Source organism: Triturus cristatus, chromosome 8 (genome assembly GCF_964204655.1).
Source record: "Triturus cristatus chromosome 8, aTriCri1.1, whole genome shotgun sequence".
Lineage (NCBI taxonomy): Eukaryota > Metazoa > Chordata > Amphibia > Caudata > Salamandridae > Triturus > Triturus cristatus.
The window spans coordinates 523,442,802-523,462,310 of record NC_140591.1 but is presented as its reverse complement, the minus strand read 5'-3'; the positions used below and the strand labels follow the sequence as shown (position 1 = coordinate 523,462,310).

The following is a 19,509-nucleotide window of genomic DNA, read 5'->3' as shown; positions in this document are numbered from 1 at the left end:
CAGCGCAGCGGGAGGGAAATTAATCATTCTGCTTTTGATGGTTAATGTTTCAAGAAGAGACCGGTATAGCTACAGCGAATCTCTGTTTATAGCATCAGTCACTTCGGGGCTGTAACATGGATTTTACCCTTATTAAAATATATATTTTCTTGCTCGGGTTTCCAATAGGATGCGCGGCTTCTTGGTATCTATCTGCACAGTGTCCATTTATCACTGCCTGGTGTGTGAGGAAAGCAGAGCGTGGGAAGGGAGGTCAGTGCGGGGCTGCGAGAACACATGAATGAGGAAATTACCAAAAAGAAAAACCCATTAACACGTCACCTTTTGAGGTTTGACCCTGGAGCCTCGAAACATGGACCACTTCCAAGCGTGCAGTGCCATTTTTCCACAATAACTCTCCTCCTTCCATAAGCACAATCACTGAAAAGATGCTGTCATTGGTTTTAACCACGCGCTCACATTGATAAGGCTGTGTCGGAATGTTTTATGTGTCTTACCAGAGGCTATTTTGGTGATCTTAACTTTTTATGCATCCGGATTTACCTGATTTACTAAACTTTAACAGTATTAATGTCACCCAAGAGGCAGACTGGTCATCGGGCCCGGTTCATACATATCGCCTGTAGAACAGGAATATTCCTCCATCAAAGCCAAACCTTCAAATTGGCCCCAAGATATCAAAATGTTCTTCCGGACCACATGTGTGGTTGCCGACTACTCCTTTACTTGAGCCCTGTCTGGTATGTTATAGTAGAAATGTGATGAAGTTGTGGTCAGCCTCAGTTGTGAAGCATATCACTCTGTACAGGTCTTGTGTATTCACATTTAAGAGTAGACCTTCAATCGCACATCACCAATGACGTACTAATTGTCTTCAAGGACGACACGTTTTCAATGTTATTTTGTACAATGGACAAGAAAGTGCCACCTCCATACAGTACAAACCCTTCAGCTGTTAGTTCGAAATATCAAGGTATGGATCTGTGAAAGATAGTTGTGTGTTGCTAAAGCAAGGTTTGTGTTCATATGTGTAAGTGGTTCAGACTTGCATACATTATTAACTAACGCATAGCATTTGCTATTTGGGTGGCCATTTTATGAAAATGCAGAGAACTCATCTTGCATTACTGACAATAGTTCCAGTTTAGGAAAGTAGAAACAAGTTTGCAAATTGTGTAACAATTTGAGGCTATTTGCAACGCTTACGCAATTCTTCCTGATGTATATGCTAATGCATGCACAAGCATGAAAGCTAAGTTGTAGATTGTTTTCTTACAAATGTACGCAAAAAAAGTGCAACGAGAAAAACATTTTTGCTAAAGTATTGTGCAACTTGAAAGATCATTTTTCCCAGACACCACTTAGTAAAACATGCTTGATGCATGCCGGTATTAAAGAAAAGAATAATACTAATGGAGAATCTGTGTAAAACTGTCAAGGGCAGTCTAAAAACAAAACAGCAACCCTATTTTTAAAGAAAGTTACAAAAGTGCACTTGCGGATACGAAAAGTTTTACATAAGGCAGGCTTTTGTGATTACATTTTTGCATGAGCAAATATAAATGCCTACATTTGTTTATGCAGAGAACTGCTGAGCAATTGCAAATTCCCTTTTCCTTCGCTCGTTTTTCCCTATCCTGAAAAGCTTTAAATATTGCTTTCGAGGAATACATTTCCAACCTTTTGCAATGTGGGAAGAGAATGGAGAGGAGTCTGTGAATACCCTTAAACATGTAAGTTTGTGGGTGTGCACAGATTCACATGGAATGCCAAATGTTGAACTATTGCTGCCAGCTTTCTTCTAGCACCTGCATGTAGATTTTGGATACGAGTGGCAAAACCAAGGCCTAGCTAGATTCTAGAAGCAGATACAATATGAGCTCTAAAATAATCTGAGATGCGATTATCAGACCTCTGTATAAGAATGCTGTGATAATTTATCACCTCACTGCTTGGCACTGAAAAGGACAGTGAAGTCTTCTTACACGACTAATGGATTTCTGAAACAATTCTGTCCCTAGGACAAATAACATAATGTACAACATTCCACACCCCGGAGACATGGAGGTTTTTTGTAAGAGTCCCAGCCAAATGACCTGGAGGTTTTGTCAAGGGCCCACGCCTAATGTCTGGCCTCCTGACCTCTTTGTGGGTCCATTTCGTGTACTTGTGGGATTGCAGAGCTGAGCAGGGTCAAAGAGAGGTTTGTGCTCTAATTCAAGGAAGGTAAACATTTAAAAGGAAGGGGACCCTTCAGTAGGACATGTGATGTACATCAACCTGGTCACGTAGTGTCAAAGATTACCATCTAATCCACCTCGTCCCTCAACGCATGGGGAAACAAGGTCCGCATCAATCAAGACCTCTGCAGTCATCCCTGCAGGGTATGAGTTAATTTCACCCTAAATAGCGACAAACAATTTCTTAATGGGCATCTAGCCTTTTTGGTTCCGAGCTGGTTGGGGAGAGGCTGGATGTGGTATTACTTACTAGGCGCTTTAGCCGTAGTAGGTAATTGATGACCGACTTTCTCCTGTGACTGTATGCATTAGGTGGAAGCATTGAGTGGCCCTGGCAGACCGTGTCCTGCGTATTGACGCCATTTGGCAATGCATTCACTGATTTGGCTTTGCTCACAGGAACATATATGGAGCCTTGCCAGGCATTGTACTTGTGTTGATTAAGGCTTCCCTCAATGGCTGCTGCAGACCTTTATTTTTTTATTCCAACCATCTTTATTAAGTATTTTTAGCGTTTACAATGGCATCAATTTGAGGGTGCATCTCGCTTACAGTAGTGCACATAGAGCATAGCCTGTAGGTAGTATGTGTTTGTAACATTGTGAAAGTACATGATCATGAAACAAGAACAGAACTGTGAGTTCAGTCCCATATAATCATCAGTCGATGTAGGTGGGGTCCAGTTGTGCCATAGTAGGGGGCCCAAGATTACAGTCCTTCCATGAACACGTGGGCATGCTGGAGCAGTGTTGGTGGGGCATGGTGGCACACTGTTTTACAGTGGAGGGGAAAGACCAGTATGGCATGTGTCGGTGGGGATCTGGTGTAGTCGTCTGAGTCTCCTTGAAATGTGAAGAGTAGCTCATCCCATGTAGCTGCTGTGGGGCGCTTCCACAGTCCTCTTATTTATTCTTGGTGGAATGCAGCAGACTCTGCAGTGGCCCATTGAATCTCCATATTCTGCCGTTGCATGGAGGAACAACCTTTACAACGCAACTTTTACAACGCACTACCTTTACAACGCATTTTTTACAACGCATAATCCATTACAACGCATGACATTACAACGCATGACACTACAACGCATTTTTAAAAACTACCTTTACAACGCATTCCATTACAAAGCATACTACCATTACAACGCATACCATTACAACGCATAATATTACACTACACTATCCAACACTTACCCTACTGTTGCACCCCCTGGAGTTAGAATAGTAATTTTTACCCCTATACTATCCAACACTTACCCTACTGATGCACCCCCTGGAGTTAGAATAGTAATTTTTACCCCTATACTATCCAACACTTACCCTACTGTTGCACCCCCTGGAGTTAGAATAGTAATTTTACCCCTATACTATCCAACACTTACCCTACTGATGCACCCCCTGGAGTTAGAATAGTAATTTTTACCCCTATACTATCCAACACTTACCCTACTGTTGCACCCCCTGGAGTTAGAATAGTAATTTTTACCCCTATACTATCCAACACTTACCCTACTGTTGCACCCCCTGGAGTTAGAATAGTAATTTTTACCCCTATACTATCCAACACTTACCCTACTGTTGCACCCCCTGGAGTTAGAATAGTAATTTTTACCCCTATACTATCCAACACTTACCCTACTGTTGCACCCCCTGGAGTTAGAATAGTAATTTTTACCCCTATACTATCCAACACTTACCCCACTGTTGCACCCCCTGGAGTTAGAATAGTAATTTTTACCCCTATACTATCCAACACTTACCCTACTGTTGCACCCCCTGGAGTTAGAATAGTAATTTTTACCCCTATACTATCCAACACTTACCCCACTGTTGCACCCCCTGGAGTTAGAAAAGTAACTTTTACCCCTATACTATCCAACACTTACCTTAAATGTAATTTAATATTATGTGTTGTAATGGTATGCGTTGTAAAGGTAGTATGCGTTGTAATGGAAATGCGTTGTAAAGGTATTTTTTAAAAATGCGTTGTAGTGTCATGCGTTGTAATGTCATGCGTTGTAAAAAATGCGTTGTAAGTGCATGCGTTGTAAAAGTGTGCGTTGTAACGTCATACATCCCGTTGCATGGCACCCTGCAATATCGGGCCTTTCGAGTGCATTGCAATTGCTGTTTGGGTGATCAACAAGGGTAGGTCAATAAAGTGGTTATTGCACCACCAGCCCTTCGGGCATTAATAGAGGACCAATAGGCAACTAGCCATGCAGTCGAGATCCTGCTGACTCTGAAGTGCGTGTGAGGGCCGAACAGACCTCTGTCCAGAGAGTGTGGGCAATTGGGCAGTCCCAGAAAATGTGTATTATGTCTGCTGTGGGAGCACGACAGCGTGAGCGTTCAGGCTTCTGCAGCCCTCTAGTTCACTCATTGACAATTGTAAGAATTTGAACCACAGAAATCCGATGTGGCGGGAGTGAGTGGGGACAGAAGTACTTCCCCTAGTATGTTTGTTGTAATTCACGATAGGTTAACACCTAGTGTATCACATAAATACTCCCTATCTCTTTCATGGCTGACATCCTTTCTTTCCCTTTTTCCCCTAAAGACTTGGACCCTGATTACTAGTTGTATGGAGCGGGATTCCCATGTGGAATTCTATTCCACATAATCAGGAGATATATTCCTGCACTTTGATTTTCCTAGGTGCAAGACCACCAGACTCCGTTTTACAGTCTGGAAATTTCATCCAGTAAAACTGCATTAGAGAAGGCATCCCAGCCCCTGCACAACCCAACCCTGTGCCAAAGCACAGCACCGGGGAGCATGGTAATGCTTTCTTGAGTGCCAGGCAGCACACTTTCCTTTGCCTATCTTGTGCTCAGCCCCCGTGCCCACCACCGCACATGAATCCTGCAAACTTTTAGCATCTACTCTAAGCAGGTAGTAATTGTGTTCAATTCCAAGTAATAATAATAATAATAATAATAATAATGGGGCTTGTAGAGCGCGACAGCTACCCCAAACAGGGGTGTCCCGGCGCTAACAGTAGAGGGAGCTAGGAGGCATGTAAAGGTGAAAAAGAAAAGGCCGGATTCCAGGAGACCAGATTAAGCGGAGTCAAAGAGCCACGTTTTCAGACCTTTCCGAAAGCAGGAATAGGAATAAGGAATTCTTCAAGGTAATTGCAGGTTTGCAAAGTCATTGCCCATTCTGTGTGGTTTAACTCCTAATTGCAGGAATTGTATGCAGAGATTCTTGCCAAATCCTTGGAACTCTAAATCAGGCCCCCCAGTGATCTTTGTTTGAAATTTGATTAGAGCTATCCATTAAACTCCTTTTCATTATAAGTGATGTATTGCCCTCAACCCCCCCCCCCCCTTTTCATTTATTTAAACAAAGACCATGCTACATTATCATGTCTTGGAGGAATCGAGGTTGTGGTGAAGATGAATGATTGACTTGCAAACAATAGAAGGCTTCTTTTCGAAAATAATGCTGTACATAAATGTGTTTTGTGATCAGTGTACATCAGATTAGGAAAAGCACATACACCTAGGAATGATTCCAAGTCACACCTGTGTGGTCTGTCAGAAGCCGCCCTTGTGTTGCGCATCAGGGGTGCGAGAGGTAGTGATATAGAAGTCCTCCAGTTGAGTGAGGTGTTCTGTTAGTTGCTGCGCAAGGACCTGCATGGTGTACAGGCTGAGATAAGACCCAGCGGAGGCCACGGACACAACATCATCATACCCGTACGTATGAGTACGTTACAATGCATGGAGGCTACTCAAAGCGAAAGAAAGGTGTACTTCAACACTGCCTAGTGGTCTGGGGCTTATGTTACCTGACAATTTTGGTTCTGAGAATGTAAAAAAAACCATGAAGAACGTTTATGAAAGCCAGGAGAGTTCAGGACGAGTGCGATAGCATAGGCCAAAGGGAATAGACAAAAACTCTTCAGATATACATTTAATACCAAAACCATAAGTTTAAGCTCCAAAAGTCTCCAATATATCATAAAACTTTTATCTAAGTACAAAATGAAGAACTAGAAGTCGAAGGGCAAGTGCAAGGAAGTGGCAGTAATCTCACTGAACACGGGCAATCAAAAGAGGCTGTTGGTTTTGAGGCAGCTCTGTTACTCCAGTAGCACTTCTCTACTTTGTGTGAATACTTTACAGCAGGGAGCTCCGACCTTGTCTGTAGTGAGAGCCACTTCTGCTCAAGGAAACCCCTTCTGAGCTATTTGCATATTCTACCACTGTAAAATACTGATAATATGTATTAACATTACACTATGACCATCCTTAACTGGATTATCAGTAGTGAACACCCAGGCATTCCAGGCTAGGTTACCAGCAGAAATTCCAGGAAAACGTTTATCAGTATTAAATGCCTTTGCCTGAGTAATGATGTAACGTTCAAATCATCACATCACATGTGGCACAAAGGACATAATGACAGCAGTAAGTCTCCCCAACTCAAATTGAATTATCATTCATCTTCCAACAGCCCCCCACCCCTTCAATTACGCTGCCCTGCATTTATACTCTGATCTCCTCAGCAATTAAGTTGGTCATGCTCCCAACTAACACATTTCCCCTCTAGCTCCTGCAGTCACACACTTTGGTGGGCCAGCACTAGTTACTGCTGCTACTATTCTTTAATGTCACACGTGTCAGATGTTCTGTAACTGGTAGAGCAGGGTGTATAATATGGACAATCTGCTTGTTAATTAGATTAAATGTGGATAAAGATGGTCATGTGGCAGACCTCATAAGCCTACAAAGTGTGTGTTTGAGTGTTATCATGAAGCCCTGCCATTGGTTTGGCTGACTATAATTCTTAAGGGTCTTGAAACTGCCATTGCTGTCTTCTTTAACGTGTGCAGACTCTGAGATTGGTTTAGCTTCACCATTGAGAGATACTTTGAGGGTGCTGTCGAGCTACCAGTAGCTCCCAAGCTTCTTGCTGGAGACCCCTGCTTTAGAGGTTTGGGAATTAAAGGAGCGTGTACATAAGATTCAACTCCGTGCTTGCTGTTTATAGATTCTCAATATTCTATTGCCTGGGTATTGTCAGCAAAACTAAAGTCAAATTTGACAAAACATCCTTGCAAAATAATTTTCTGCGAGCACTGCTGTATTTTAATGAAATTAACATGGTAAAGGAAGGAAAGGAACAACTTAACTTGCAGCTCACAACCTCTTGGCCTTTTGTTGTCTTCTCCCCATTGCTTCCCTAGTCACGTTTTCGTACCAAAGGGTAAGTTGTTTGAATCCTAGTGTGTGAGTAGAATATGAGGGTAGAGGAACATCTGAAACAACGGCGCGGCTTTGTAACGTAGATGTTGGTGTGTTGTTTTTAACGAGAAACATGGAACAGTACATTTTGTCTAAAGAGTGGGGACTCAATGCACAGGCTAGAGCTTCAAGGCGTAGTAAACATATCCTCAGTGAATTATAGCTGCATGAAACTGCTTTAAGGTAGAATCCACCTTCCATCCTTCAAGGCCGTAAGTTGAGTGTCATGAACTGTGTAACAATATCAGTTCTGTGCTAAGCTTAGAAATGACATACGCGTGCTATGAAATACTATATAAAAACATACTATTCTAGTTGAAGGTAAGTAATGTTTTTCTGGAGTATGCACTTTACTCATGTGCAATGATCAGTTGAGGTGTTAAGCTATGTTTTGTGATTGCATGTCGAGCTTCGTTGTTGAAACAATAGTTTGTGTTATATCATTTTAAAAAACACAACGTTGTGATTGATTACACTTCTTTAAGCTATACAGATAACTTTAATTCCTGTTAGCAGGAAGGTGTTGGCATACATCTAATCGTTGTATTTCAATAGTAATATCGTCTTTAATGACTGATCCGTTGTATGAGTTGTCTTTTGTTACTTTTGAAAAACAGACATTACACGTGCACATAAGTCTGTGCAGTAATAATTTTCCTTTGCTTTTGTAAATTTTAGCTGGGTTGAAAACTTTGGCCATGAAGGACTTGGATTATTGTTGGACATCTTGGAGAAAATGGTGGATGGCAAACAGTAAGCATATTCTACATTTCTTCCGTCACATTGTCTCCATCACTTTATTTCTGTGCTATTTGCTGCATAATACGCATAATTCGTAAGCTAAATGTTACATCTACTTCTTGCTTTAATTATAACGTTAGAGATTTATAAAGATGTGTCAAACATGGCTTCTTACAATCGCATTATGCCCCAGAGGATGCCAATATTTGATTGAAAATGATAAAAGGCATCTGCTTTAGTGTCAAATCAAAACAACTTTATAACATTGATTTTAAATAATTGAAAGGCAACTATAAGGTATGCTATATTTTAGCCAATAGATGCATCTGAGTTGAAGTTATGTGTTATTGACTGAAATAATATTCCTCACAAATTTTTTTATATAGCTATTTTTAGTATAGGAAGATCTTCGACCCAACACGCTCTATAAGAAAAAAATACATTATTTGGTACTTGAACGCGCATTTAGAGATTTGTTACCAGATTGCAAAGGTCAAGTTCCATCTTGTTAGCATCTTGCAGCATAACTCCCAAGAGAAAACACTTCTTGTTATGTAAGGGAAATAAATATTACCTGGACTTGACAAATGAAAACAACTGCTAATTGAAAGGAGGCCTGATGAGCATAATTTTATCTTAATGCCTGAATGTAATTGTTGTTTTTTGTTTTGGTCAAAGTCCTTTGTTTTATCTCTTGCACATGTCAAAACAGCATGGCATGAAGCTGTTGACACAGGGCATTTGTGAATCTTGGTCCTCTCCACAATCAGCAGTAATAATAGACTACTACACCGATGTTTTACATTTACATAAATGTTCCTGTTACATATTTATATGCATCTTATGTTTTTGTATCTTGTACACAGCTAAATGTAAACCCCCGTATTTCCATACTGCATAGATATTTTAATCTCCTTTTTCTGCCTAGAATGGACTTCCACACCTTTGCTTTGTTTTACCTTCCTTTGTGAAATCTACAAAAAAGTGGAGCTGTATTTTTTAATCAGTCGCTATGTGTTTCTTTGTACATGGGCAGCCACTACCTTTCAATATTGCCATACTCTTAATAAAGAGTGTGGCTTGCCCCGCTTGGGTGTATTTGGTTGTGTGCGGATGAAATGCTTGTTTTATTAAAAGCGCTCATAAATAAGCGTTGCCTGTGCCTGTTATCAGAGACCTCCTGCCGAACTCTTTTGTACTTGGGGCCTGGAGAGAAATGTTTACTTTTCCAAGTCTCGTCCTTCTCTTGTACTGGATTTTTCAGCACTTGGTGCACACCGCTGCCTGTAGACTAGAGTGTCTGAGAAGACATACACATTCGAAAGGTATACATATTTTCTAGTTTAAAAACCTGAATCCAATATTGATGATCAAATGTTTACTTGGAGTGTAATATGCTACTTGATTTCAGTGACGTAAGTTAATACATTTTTTTCTTTCTGGGCCTGGGTTTAATATGTCCATCTGAGAGACTATTTGCCTGTCTTTGAAGATCCTTGCTTGCGTGTTACTCTTGTGATGGCTTTCCTATGTGCTTTTCCAGTAGTACTCAAAGTACGACCCAGGGGCCGCATGCAGTCCCCTGGTCAACAGCATCACTGGACTGCTGTTTACTCGACTCAGCACTAACAGGAAGCATTTATTTTCAGGTTAAAGAAAGGAAGTAACTAGGGGGCCCTGCACCGCTTAACTTTAGGAACAACTTCATTTTTTAAGTCATCTTGTCAAAAAAAGGGGTAAAAATATGGTAAAGTCCATTAAAAATTCGATTAGTGTGTTTAAATAGCATGCAGGAACGTTTCACCTTAGTACATCAGGTAATATCACTGTATTGAGAAGTATTGTTTTATTGTTTTTAAAAGTGATAGTTTTCCAACATGAATATAGAAACATTCATGCTTCCACCCACCATGACAACAATACCAATAGTTAAGAGGCAAATCCGTTGTCATGTGCACCCTGTGGTTGGCGGGGGTTGCTATTATACACGGGCAATATTATAGTTTATTAAATCATATGCAGGAGAACGTTTCATACAGTACACATCCTGAAGTAATGTATTTCAAGGTCCTCTTATAAGCCATAATAAAAAGCGAAAGTGAAATGAAACCATTTCCAAAGATCACACAATTTAGTCAAGTGGGGAAGCCAGGATTGAGCCCATGCTTTCTGACTTCAATATGAGCAATTTAGCCACTAGATGTACATGCATCACTTCTCCAACACCCACCATAAAGCTTCCTCCACCCTCTGTTGAACTCCCCCACCCCAACCTCACTGCTGCTGCCATTAGTTCAGCCCTCGGTCACAAGATTGACTAAACATTTTGGCCCTTGAACATGTTTGGGAGTACCCATGTAATATTGAATCAAGATGGTAATGGTTTTGTTAGAGACTCAAAGTCGGACATCTCACTCCAAGCTGAGTGCGTATATTGAGACCATCTCTGACTGACAAATGACATTTTCTTTGATGTAAGTAGCTGGGGAGACATGAGCTCTTCAGAAGAGATTGAGACCATATCCTACTTGAAATGGAAAAACAAACGTGGTGTGCTTATTTGGCAAGCATAGCCCAAATAATAAGATTTGAGACTTGCCACATTGTAGTGTTGGCTAATTTAGAGCGCGCCTAGGAATGCCATTCTATTAGTTTAAAAAATATATCCTTATTATTAGAGCTTTTCCCTTCTAAAATGGGATGCTATGCACAAAACCCTTGTAATAACATTGGACTGAGAAGAAATTCCTTTTGACCATAGCAGGAGAACAACACATCATTTGCTATGTACACAGATTATGTCCATCTCTACATGCGAAGGATGCATACAAGGTGTTCCCGGGGAGACTCATTCCGCCGTCAGTTGAATGCGTGTCTCCTGTACATTTACTCACCTGCTACCTCACCTGCCCCGAGTGCATAAGAAGATCAGGAAGGACCAGGCTCAGATTTTCTTGATGGCCATGGATTAGGCCAGGAGAGTAAGGTGAGATACTTCTATCTGTTGAGCCTGAGTATTTGCCCCCAGATTTGCCTACCTCTTCGGAAGGACCTGCTGGCTTAGCAACAGGACTGGGTCTGCCCATGTTGGGGCTTGAGGCTACTACACTAAAACAGTGGAACCCTTCAATATGTAAGTCGTCAGTAGCCCAGGTCTCCTGGAACATGACTACGTCTTGTGCCTTTATTACACGCAGCCAGTCCTGGTTGCCAAGCCTAGGTTGAAGCCCCGCTACATTCCAAATTAGAATGCTCAGGTCATCTCCCCTGTTAGCCCTGGTTAAAAGTGGCATATCATTGCAAGATGGGAGTATGATACCTAGTTGGTCCTCCTCATTATCCTGTGTGTTAGTCATCAACAGTGGTTGTCAGTCCTGGGCATCTAAGTTGGAAAGTGCGTGAAACCTATTGGCTGCCAGCGGTAGTGCATAAACATCCCTAAACGGTATGGCTGGGGGTTTGTAAAAATAACCTAAGGGGAGTACACAAATGCCAGTGCTATGTGGGAAAGATTGCTCTTGGACACTTAATAAATGACGAACCATTTGTGGTCTATGGAAGTTAAGGACGATACAGTCGCCGTTAATATTCTTGTCCGATTGGCCAACCCACCCAACTCTCCTGGCCGTAATAATTTCATCCATTGAGGAAGGGTGAAAACCTTTGTTTGCATAGTCAATCTACAAATATGTTGCAGAGATCTGGCCAGGACTCCCTCTGACCCCAAGCAAGATTAGGAACACCAGCCAGGACTAGCACATAAGGACTGGAGGCCGGTGGTAGGCTCAGGACATCAGTATTTTGACTTAAGCGTGTGTCCCTGGGACACTCTACAGCATCACTGCTTGGGTCTGCCGCAATAATACCCTGCTGAGGCTGATTGCAGTTCACGCTCCCTAGAGCCGAATTTGGGTTGTTTATATTGGGCACTCGTAGCATGCCCAGACTTTCCCTCCGTGCAGGGGTGGGGTTCGGCACAGAAAAATCATTTCGGTTACGGCAAGATACACTGGGGTTAACAAAGGGGATATCCGGAGGAGGGACAGTACCCATGAGTTGCAAATCGAGTCCATATTTGTTGGCCACAGATGTTATAGGGTTCCCCCTCCCACTTAATCAGGAACTTTGTTCAACTTCCCGCCGCTTAGATTGTCCATAACACAGTCCAATTGCTTTAATTTCCCCCAAAGCAGGTCAAAATTCTTGTCAATCACATCCTTGATGTTAGCCAGCATAGTTTCAAGTGCTTCCATTGCAAGCCGTGTGGGTATGGCTCCCCCAACAGCGCCTGTGTCAGCCTCATTGCACATAAATTCTGAAGTAATGTCTGTCTGGGTCGCTACTGTGTTTGTAGTGACAGCCACATGATCATTTGGGCTGCTAGCAAATTGACGATCTTCTGCATTTTTAGGATTGGGCTTAGCGATGACTGCATTTCTCTTCCTTTTAGCAGGTTGAACACTTAATTGAATGTTCTTTTGCGACTTTGCAGCCTGTCCCCTGGTGTTAATACAGAACGCACCTGGAACAGACCTATTGGGAGAGTCCAGGAGTGGCAAGGGTAGATTGGGGGAAGCAGAGTCAGTCCTCGCTGGTGATTTATTTACTGTGTTTGGACATGTTACATTAGCTGAAGCTGGACCCCCCAGCGACAGACGAGACTGTAGTGTGGCGGGGTCCAAAGACAGCCGTCTCTCGGTCAATTGAATTTCATGCGTTAGGAGCGACTCAGCTCTTACAATAAATGCGTCCAGGGTCCCGGCTACTCCTCTTAATTTACTCATTTTAGGTCAATAATGACTGGGTAGCCCAGTTGCAAACCCGCCAGTCAGTGCGGTGGGGGCAGTAAGTAGCAAACTGCTTCACATTACCTTGTAGCCGGATGTTCCCAGAACAGGGGTTGGGACAGCATAAGGGGATTCTGCCAGAGCCAAATAACGTGGCCAACCCAGCCTCCTTCAGTCTCTGATGGCCTCAGACGGGCCTGCCCTTGGTCCGGGCTGCGTCCCACGCCGCGGTGGGAGAGGCTGCGCTATGAGCGTGTTGGCCCCGCCTCCCCCTCACTCGCGGCAGGTGTGGAGAACAGCGGTGCACTCTTGGGATTGAAGTCCACCCCAGAGTGTGAAGACTTGATGTGGCGCTGATAACACAGCAGTTGGAGCGTAGCCCCTGAGACCCTCGTCCCACCAGGGGAAATCGGGAGATTGCAGGAATGCGGCGACGACAGCAGAGACACCACGGGGACCAAGAGCAGGCAAGAAAACACCTAAATGAGTTATCCTTTCTTCTCCTGAGTGCCATTTGGTAAAGGCGATAACTGCATTAATAATTTTTTCGTTTTCCAGACTACAGATGTAATTAAAAGCGTGTTTGTGGTAATAAAGCTTATTAAACAAAAAGAGTGGTTTTAACACAAGTTTCTGCATGTCCCGATAAAAACTACAAAAAAGTATAAAATGCAGCGTAGTCTGAGGGATTTAACGTCACAAGGACAATTTGAAGATTGTCACTCCACTTTCCCAATCTAGGAAATGCTATTATGTAGTGTAGGGTGCCAAACCTTAGCTTCATTAAATAAAATCTATGCTGAGTATTTCTTACTGAGATGAGATATGGTTGAGTGCCCATCAATAGTGGGCGCTCACAATAAGCAGTAACGCTCTGTTTTAGGCTAACTTCATCATCTCTTACGCATTCCTTGATGGTAATAAGCCTTGTCTTTAGCTCACTTTTACTATAGTCCTGGATAGACTATGGGTCCTTTTGGTCAGAGTCTACCTTACAGCATTTTAAAAGATTATAAATGTACTCTAACCAGGGGATTTTCCTACTAAAGTCGAGGGCAAGGCAATCCATGATTATGTGCTTAGTGAACTTCGTCTCATCTTTCGTCCAAATCCCATGCCAAAAAGTAAGTCCTACGGTGCTTATGAAATCACTGATATATGTGCGAACAACTCTTTGTGTACTATATAATTGGCGATGCAACTTGGGACTGCCAAGACTCTTTTTAAAAACTTATTTTCTTGAGTATGTAAAGAAGTTATGTTGACCCTTCCCGTATGGCTGCCCCATAACATACACCTGTAATACATGTACTCCTATACAGTGCAAGGATTTCCCGTATTGGTTTATTACCAATATTTGTAGAAAATCTACAAAAAAACTCCATTGGTAACAAAAATTTCAGGTTACTTAATTTTATGTGTGTGCCCCGTTTACCTTTCCTATTAAAAAGTAATCCCAGATAAGTAAAACATGTGACTTTATTAATTTCGGCCCCTCCCACGTAATGTCTATTCTTCACTCTGTTTTTCCCGCATGTCATGACAAAGGTTTTGTTAAAATTCAACTGTAAGTCTTTTTCAGTCATGTATTGCGTACATTTTTCTATTAATCATTGCAGGCCGTTTGCAGTCCTCAACAACAAAACCGCGTCGTCTGCATATAAGAGTACTGTGGTCGTGTGCCAACTCTAGGGGCATCTACATTTAAATTTTGTAAAAAGCAATCAACATTATTAATATAGAGAGAGAATAAAAGGAGAGCTAAAGCACATCCTTGTTGTATCTCCCGTGTAACCCTGAAATCTGGTATGCATTCACCCTTTGTGCTATACCGTCCTCTAGAGGTTAAAAAAGTGTAGATCTGGGATAAATAAATAATATCATTTGGTGCACCTAGCCCTTTCTGTGGTTGCCATAATTTGGCATAATTAACTAGGTCGAAAGCACTGGTGAGGTCGACAAAGCAAAGGCGTAAAAGGCCTTCCTTGGCAAGGGTATATTTCCCTATCAGTAGCTCCAAGTTTACACATTGTTCCACTGTCCCAATACCCATTCTAAATCCATACTGTACCTCAGTTAGGAGGTCATTCTCGATGACCAAATTTTTATAGTCTTCCCAACATGATTCTACCCATCAGTTTGGATGTAGAATCAAGGAGGGATATGGGATGGTAGCATTTAGCCTTCCCTCTGCCCCCTTTTTTAAAAATAGGTACTATTATGCTTTCTACCCATGATGCTGGTAACGCTCCTCCTAAGGTAGCATTAAACACATTTAATAAAATAGGTGGACAAAAATCAATATTATGTTTAAAAACATCGATGGGTACCCCATCCGGTCCTGCGACTTTGCCATTCGCACTTTTGTTTAAGGCAATTTTAATTTCATCTGCGGTTAATTTGGGGTATTTTAACAGATTCCACTAAGAGACAGTTACTGTTATCGCATTAAGTAGCAATAGCGGCTTCTGGATTAAAAATACTCTCAAAGTGCGTTGTCCAATCGTCCGGTGAAACTATAGTATCTATTTTCGCCGCTGTATTATCCTTGAAAAAAGGGTGATCTATCGTTTTCCAAAATAAGGCTGCATCACATGTCTCTGCAGCTTGGATCAGTTTTTCCCAAGCCTTCTCACGGATCTCTATATTCCTTAGGTTCAGAGTATTTTTATAATTTTTCCTTAAGTTGGTAATCCTTACTCTATCCCTGGGTCTTACATTTAGGGCTTTTTTAATTCCCTATTTAGCCGTGAAAACACTCCTGATTAAACCATCTCGGGTTGTGGTCACAGTTTTTCTTTTTTTTTTTCTCGATTTTAAATCGACGGCAATTTCAGACGCGGTATTATAAAAGGCACTTACGATGTCTGAATTTGAGGAGGAACTATCCAACAGGTATTAATATCTTTTTGTATTTTCACTATAAGGTTATCCATAAAAAATAGTTGGGTTCATCTGTCTCAATATTGATATCCGCTGCCTTCCCCCCTTCTTGCTGTGACAGGCTAAGCTTCAGAGTCATAATTCGCGGGTGATGGTCACTAAACAAGCTTGCGAAGATAAAAAATCTTTTCCACTAAACCCTTGCAAAACTCCGATACAATAAATTGGTCAATATTTGAGGAAGATCTAGCCCCTACAGCTGTATGCATGGTTAGCTCCATCAAGTTCATTCGGTTCCACGACTACTAAATTTTATTTATATATATATATATATATATATATATATATATATATATATATATATATATATATATATATATATATATATATATATATATATATATATATATATATATTTCTCATAGTATTGCTCCTTCTGTGTCTCTCCGCCCAAGGCAAGCAGGTCTTTAGTTATGGTAGGGACAAAAAATGTTACGTACAAAAAGTATAGGAGAATAAGACGAACAGGACATAATAACCTCTTTTTTGACACAGTCAGGAACAAATGAAATTTATGCTTATTATAAGCAATGTTAAGGTACATAAGATATGATAATTGATGAATAGTCAGACACTGGAAATTGAACAACAAATGAGTTATATAAAGATTGAATTTGTATATATAATTCTCGAATTGATCATTGGTTTGAAGCACTATGCTGATGTAATGTGAATGATCTTTTATGAGTGAAATGAACTTATGCCGAGGTATTGGGCTTGCATTTGACTAGCTTAAAATGGCCGCCAAAGTAACAGTAGAACAGAATATGGACATGATGATTGTAGTTCTTTTTCTGTTTCCTGAATTCCCAATGGTATATACGTGACTCTAAACCCACTACCTAATGTGTGAGCAAGCCTGCTGTGTCAGGCGTAACGCGTTACCTAAATTAAAAGATCTGGTGGAAGAATAGCCCTTTTGTGGTCACCGTAATTATTTATTTGGGAATATGAATATATATATATATATATATATATATATATATATATATATATATATATATATATATATATACACACACATGTATATATATTTTACAACATTTTATTATCAGTATAATACTCATCGAGCAGACCAATTTACAATCATGACTATTACAGAGAATATTTGACATAGTGTAACACTTAATTATATTTATGGATAGCGATGTTAATTGCTTCCCTGTAGGCATCATGTGGGAAGTGAGGTTTTCGGTCACCAAAGCGGTCTCAATAACCACATTGTTCTCCCGCTAAGTTTTCACATTTGTCACAATTAAAAACACCAGCCCAAATAAGTATGTAGTCTCCCCCCACCCCCTTTAAAAAATCATCCACATTTTCTTCTAATGTCTTAATTGCCCATAATCTTGTATTATCACAAATATTATTATAGAAGTTTATTATGATAATAGACTGTTTCCCCTCCGAGTAAAGATGTAAAAATTGATAGAACTGTGACAAGATGTGGGCTTTCCCTAATGTTAAAGATGAGGTTACTGAAATTAAGGTAGCTAGGCTGCCTTTAGCTCTCCCCATTCTAGAGGGGATAGCCTGTGTGCAAATCTTTTGGAAGCCGTTAATAAAGAAGGGACCAGTAGACGAGGTTGCTTGCATCAAAATTAAAGCATGATCCTCTATCATTTTAGCCATTCCCCATCATTTAACTTGTTTTTTACCCCTGCCACATTCCAGGACATGGTGGATAGAGACCATTGTGTTGGCGCACGGGGAACTACATTTATTGTGTTGCAAATGAGAATATAATCTGTGTTACAAACTAGTGTCCCACCGACATCCTCCCCCTGTCAATCAATTTCACTACAACTTCTTAGGGGAGCATACTATTGTGTGAGGGGGCAATCATGATTGGATCGTGCCTATAAGGTATGTTCATTTTACTATATATAGGCTCATTTCTAGGCCTATAGAAAAAAACAAGTGGAATGGCAATTATACTATCATCCTGTTGAAAAAAAGGCTCAGGAAATTTGTTTGATAGTATTTCCACCAGGTTCCCTATGAAAATTCACAACCATGCAGTCTCCCATTGAAACCCACAATTTAATGCCCCGGACAATATATCCTCACTGGGAAGTTCAGGGGAGTCAACACAAATAAGAATTGAGTAACTGAGGTGGGAACTCCGCTTGCAAGGAGATGAGCAGAACCGCAGGATGTCATGATCAAGAGTTCAATACAGAAACCAACACTGAAGTGTTGGAAACTGCTATTAAGCTGTTAGCCCCCCGTTTGACGGAGTGGTAAAGAAAACATTCCCGAATAGGCAGAAATAGGGAGCAGGCCAAGAGACCCACTTAACTGCATGTTTAAATAAATACTGTTATGGAACAGGATAAGGCTCATGTAGAAACATCCGAATCCTGCCTGTAGAATCTGATTCAGTCCGCACTGACGAATGAGAGAAGTACGGAACCGCTAGCTCACCCCATGGAATGCAGACAGTCCACAACACCAGTAGATGCAGCAGGGTCCTCTGTAGTTGAAAAGGATAAAGGCCAGCCAAATCATCCCTGCACATTTTAACATTGTGGCCAAACCATCAATCAAGGCTTAATTAAATCTTCTTATGGCCAAAAAGGCAATACTGCAGCCAGAAGGAGGTAATCCTAGCCATTATATAGCATCAACCGTGACTCATGAACAGAAAGTTATTAGAGAAGAAAGGCGGTCAGTGCTCAATATGCACATTTTAGAGCTCTGGGCTGTCAACTCACTTAGCCGTTGGTGCAGAACCTGTGCTGAGGAAAAGCCTGCACTAGTCACCCTACCATTATATACGCAATGTAAAGGAGGCGATGAAACAAAAGAAGAGAATACAATCAAGCACATCTATCCCACTGAACAGAATGTTCACAAGACAAGTCAACTATATGTCATCTGTAAAACCAGGATACCTTAAACTGAACAACCGTTCTAAAATTGAGTAAGGGTCTTCTGGGATTGACACAGGTGAAGTCACATGATATCTTGAATATCCAGTTTTTACCCGCTCGAGGCAAACCGTTATCGGAACCTATCCTGGGCAAATTCAACACTATGCCTTCTACCAAAAATCTTAGCAAAAAACGAACTGTAGAAAAGTTGGGGCATAAAGGTAGAAACATTTCAAGATTGCTACCTTTCCTTATTACTGCAGCAAGACTATTTAATAAAGGGAAACAGAACAACAACTTCACTACTGAAAAGTGCAATGGGTTTGAAGCCCTCTCACAACACCCCGGGCTGAGGATCAAAGCAACAATTGACCAAAGGCTGCAGTAAAAGAAGATAGGTAACGTAGCAAGGTTACATTGACAGCTGGAGCTGGCTCCCGTCAGCCCTAACAACAGCCCAAACCAAGGATTGAAAATTGAAGCAACCCACTGTATGCACAACTGAGCAGGGAGATCGAAGTATATGCTCCTGGAATCTGGGGGGATTACCTGAAAATATTGAGGATGCACCCTGGGTGGAATATCTGAAAAAGTACGATGTTGTAGAGGTTCAAGAGGCTGGGGCGCTGTCCAGTATACCATTAAAAGAGTTTGTGGATTACAACATACTC

The 19,509-nt window shown here is 41.3% G+C and overlaps 1 protein-coding gene across 3 annotated transcripts in view; it reads left to right on the top strand.

Moving 5' to 3' along the window:
• DIAPH3 (diaphanous related formin 3) overlaps nt 1–19,509 on the top strand; it is a 2,278,729-nt gene that overhangs the window by 592,228 nt on the left and 1,666,992 nt on the right. For all 3 annotated transcript variants that reach the window (XM_085621985.1, XM_085621986.1, XM_085621987.1), the window contains one exon: nt 8,170–8,244. In XM_085621985.1, coding sequence (XP_085478111.1) covers nt 8,170–8,244 — 75 coding nt within the window. The remainder of the gene's footprint in view (nt 1–8,169; nt 8,245–19,509) is intronic.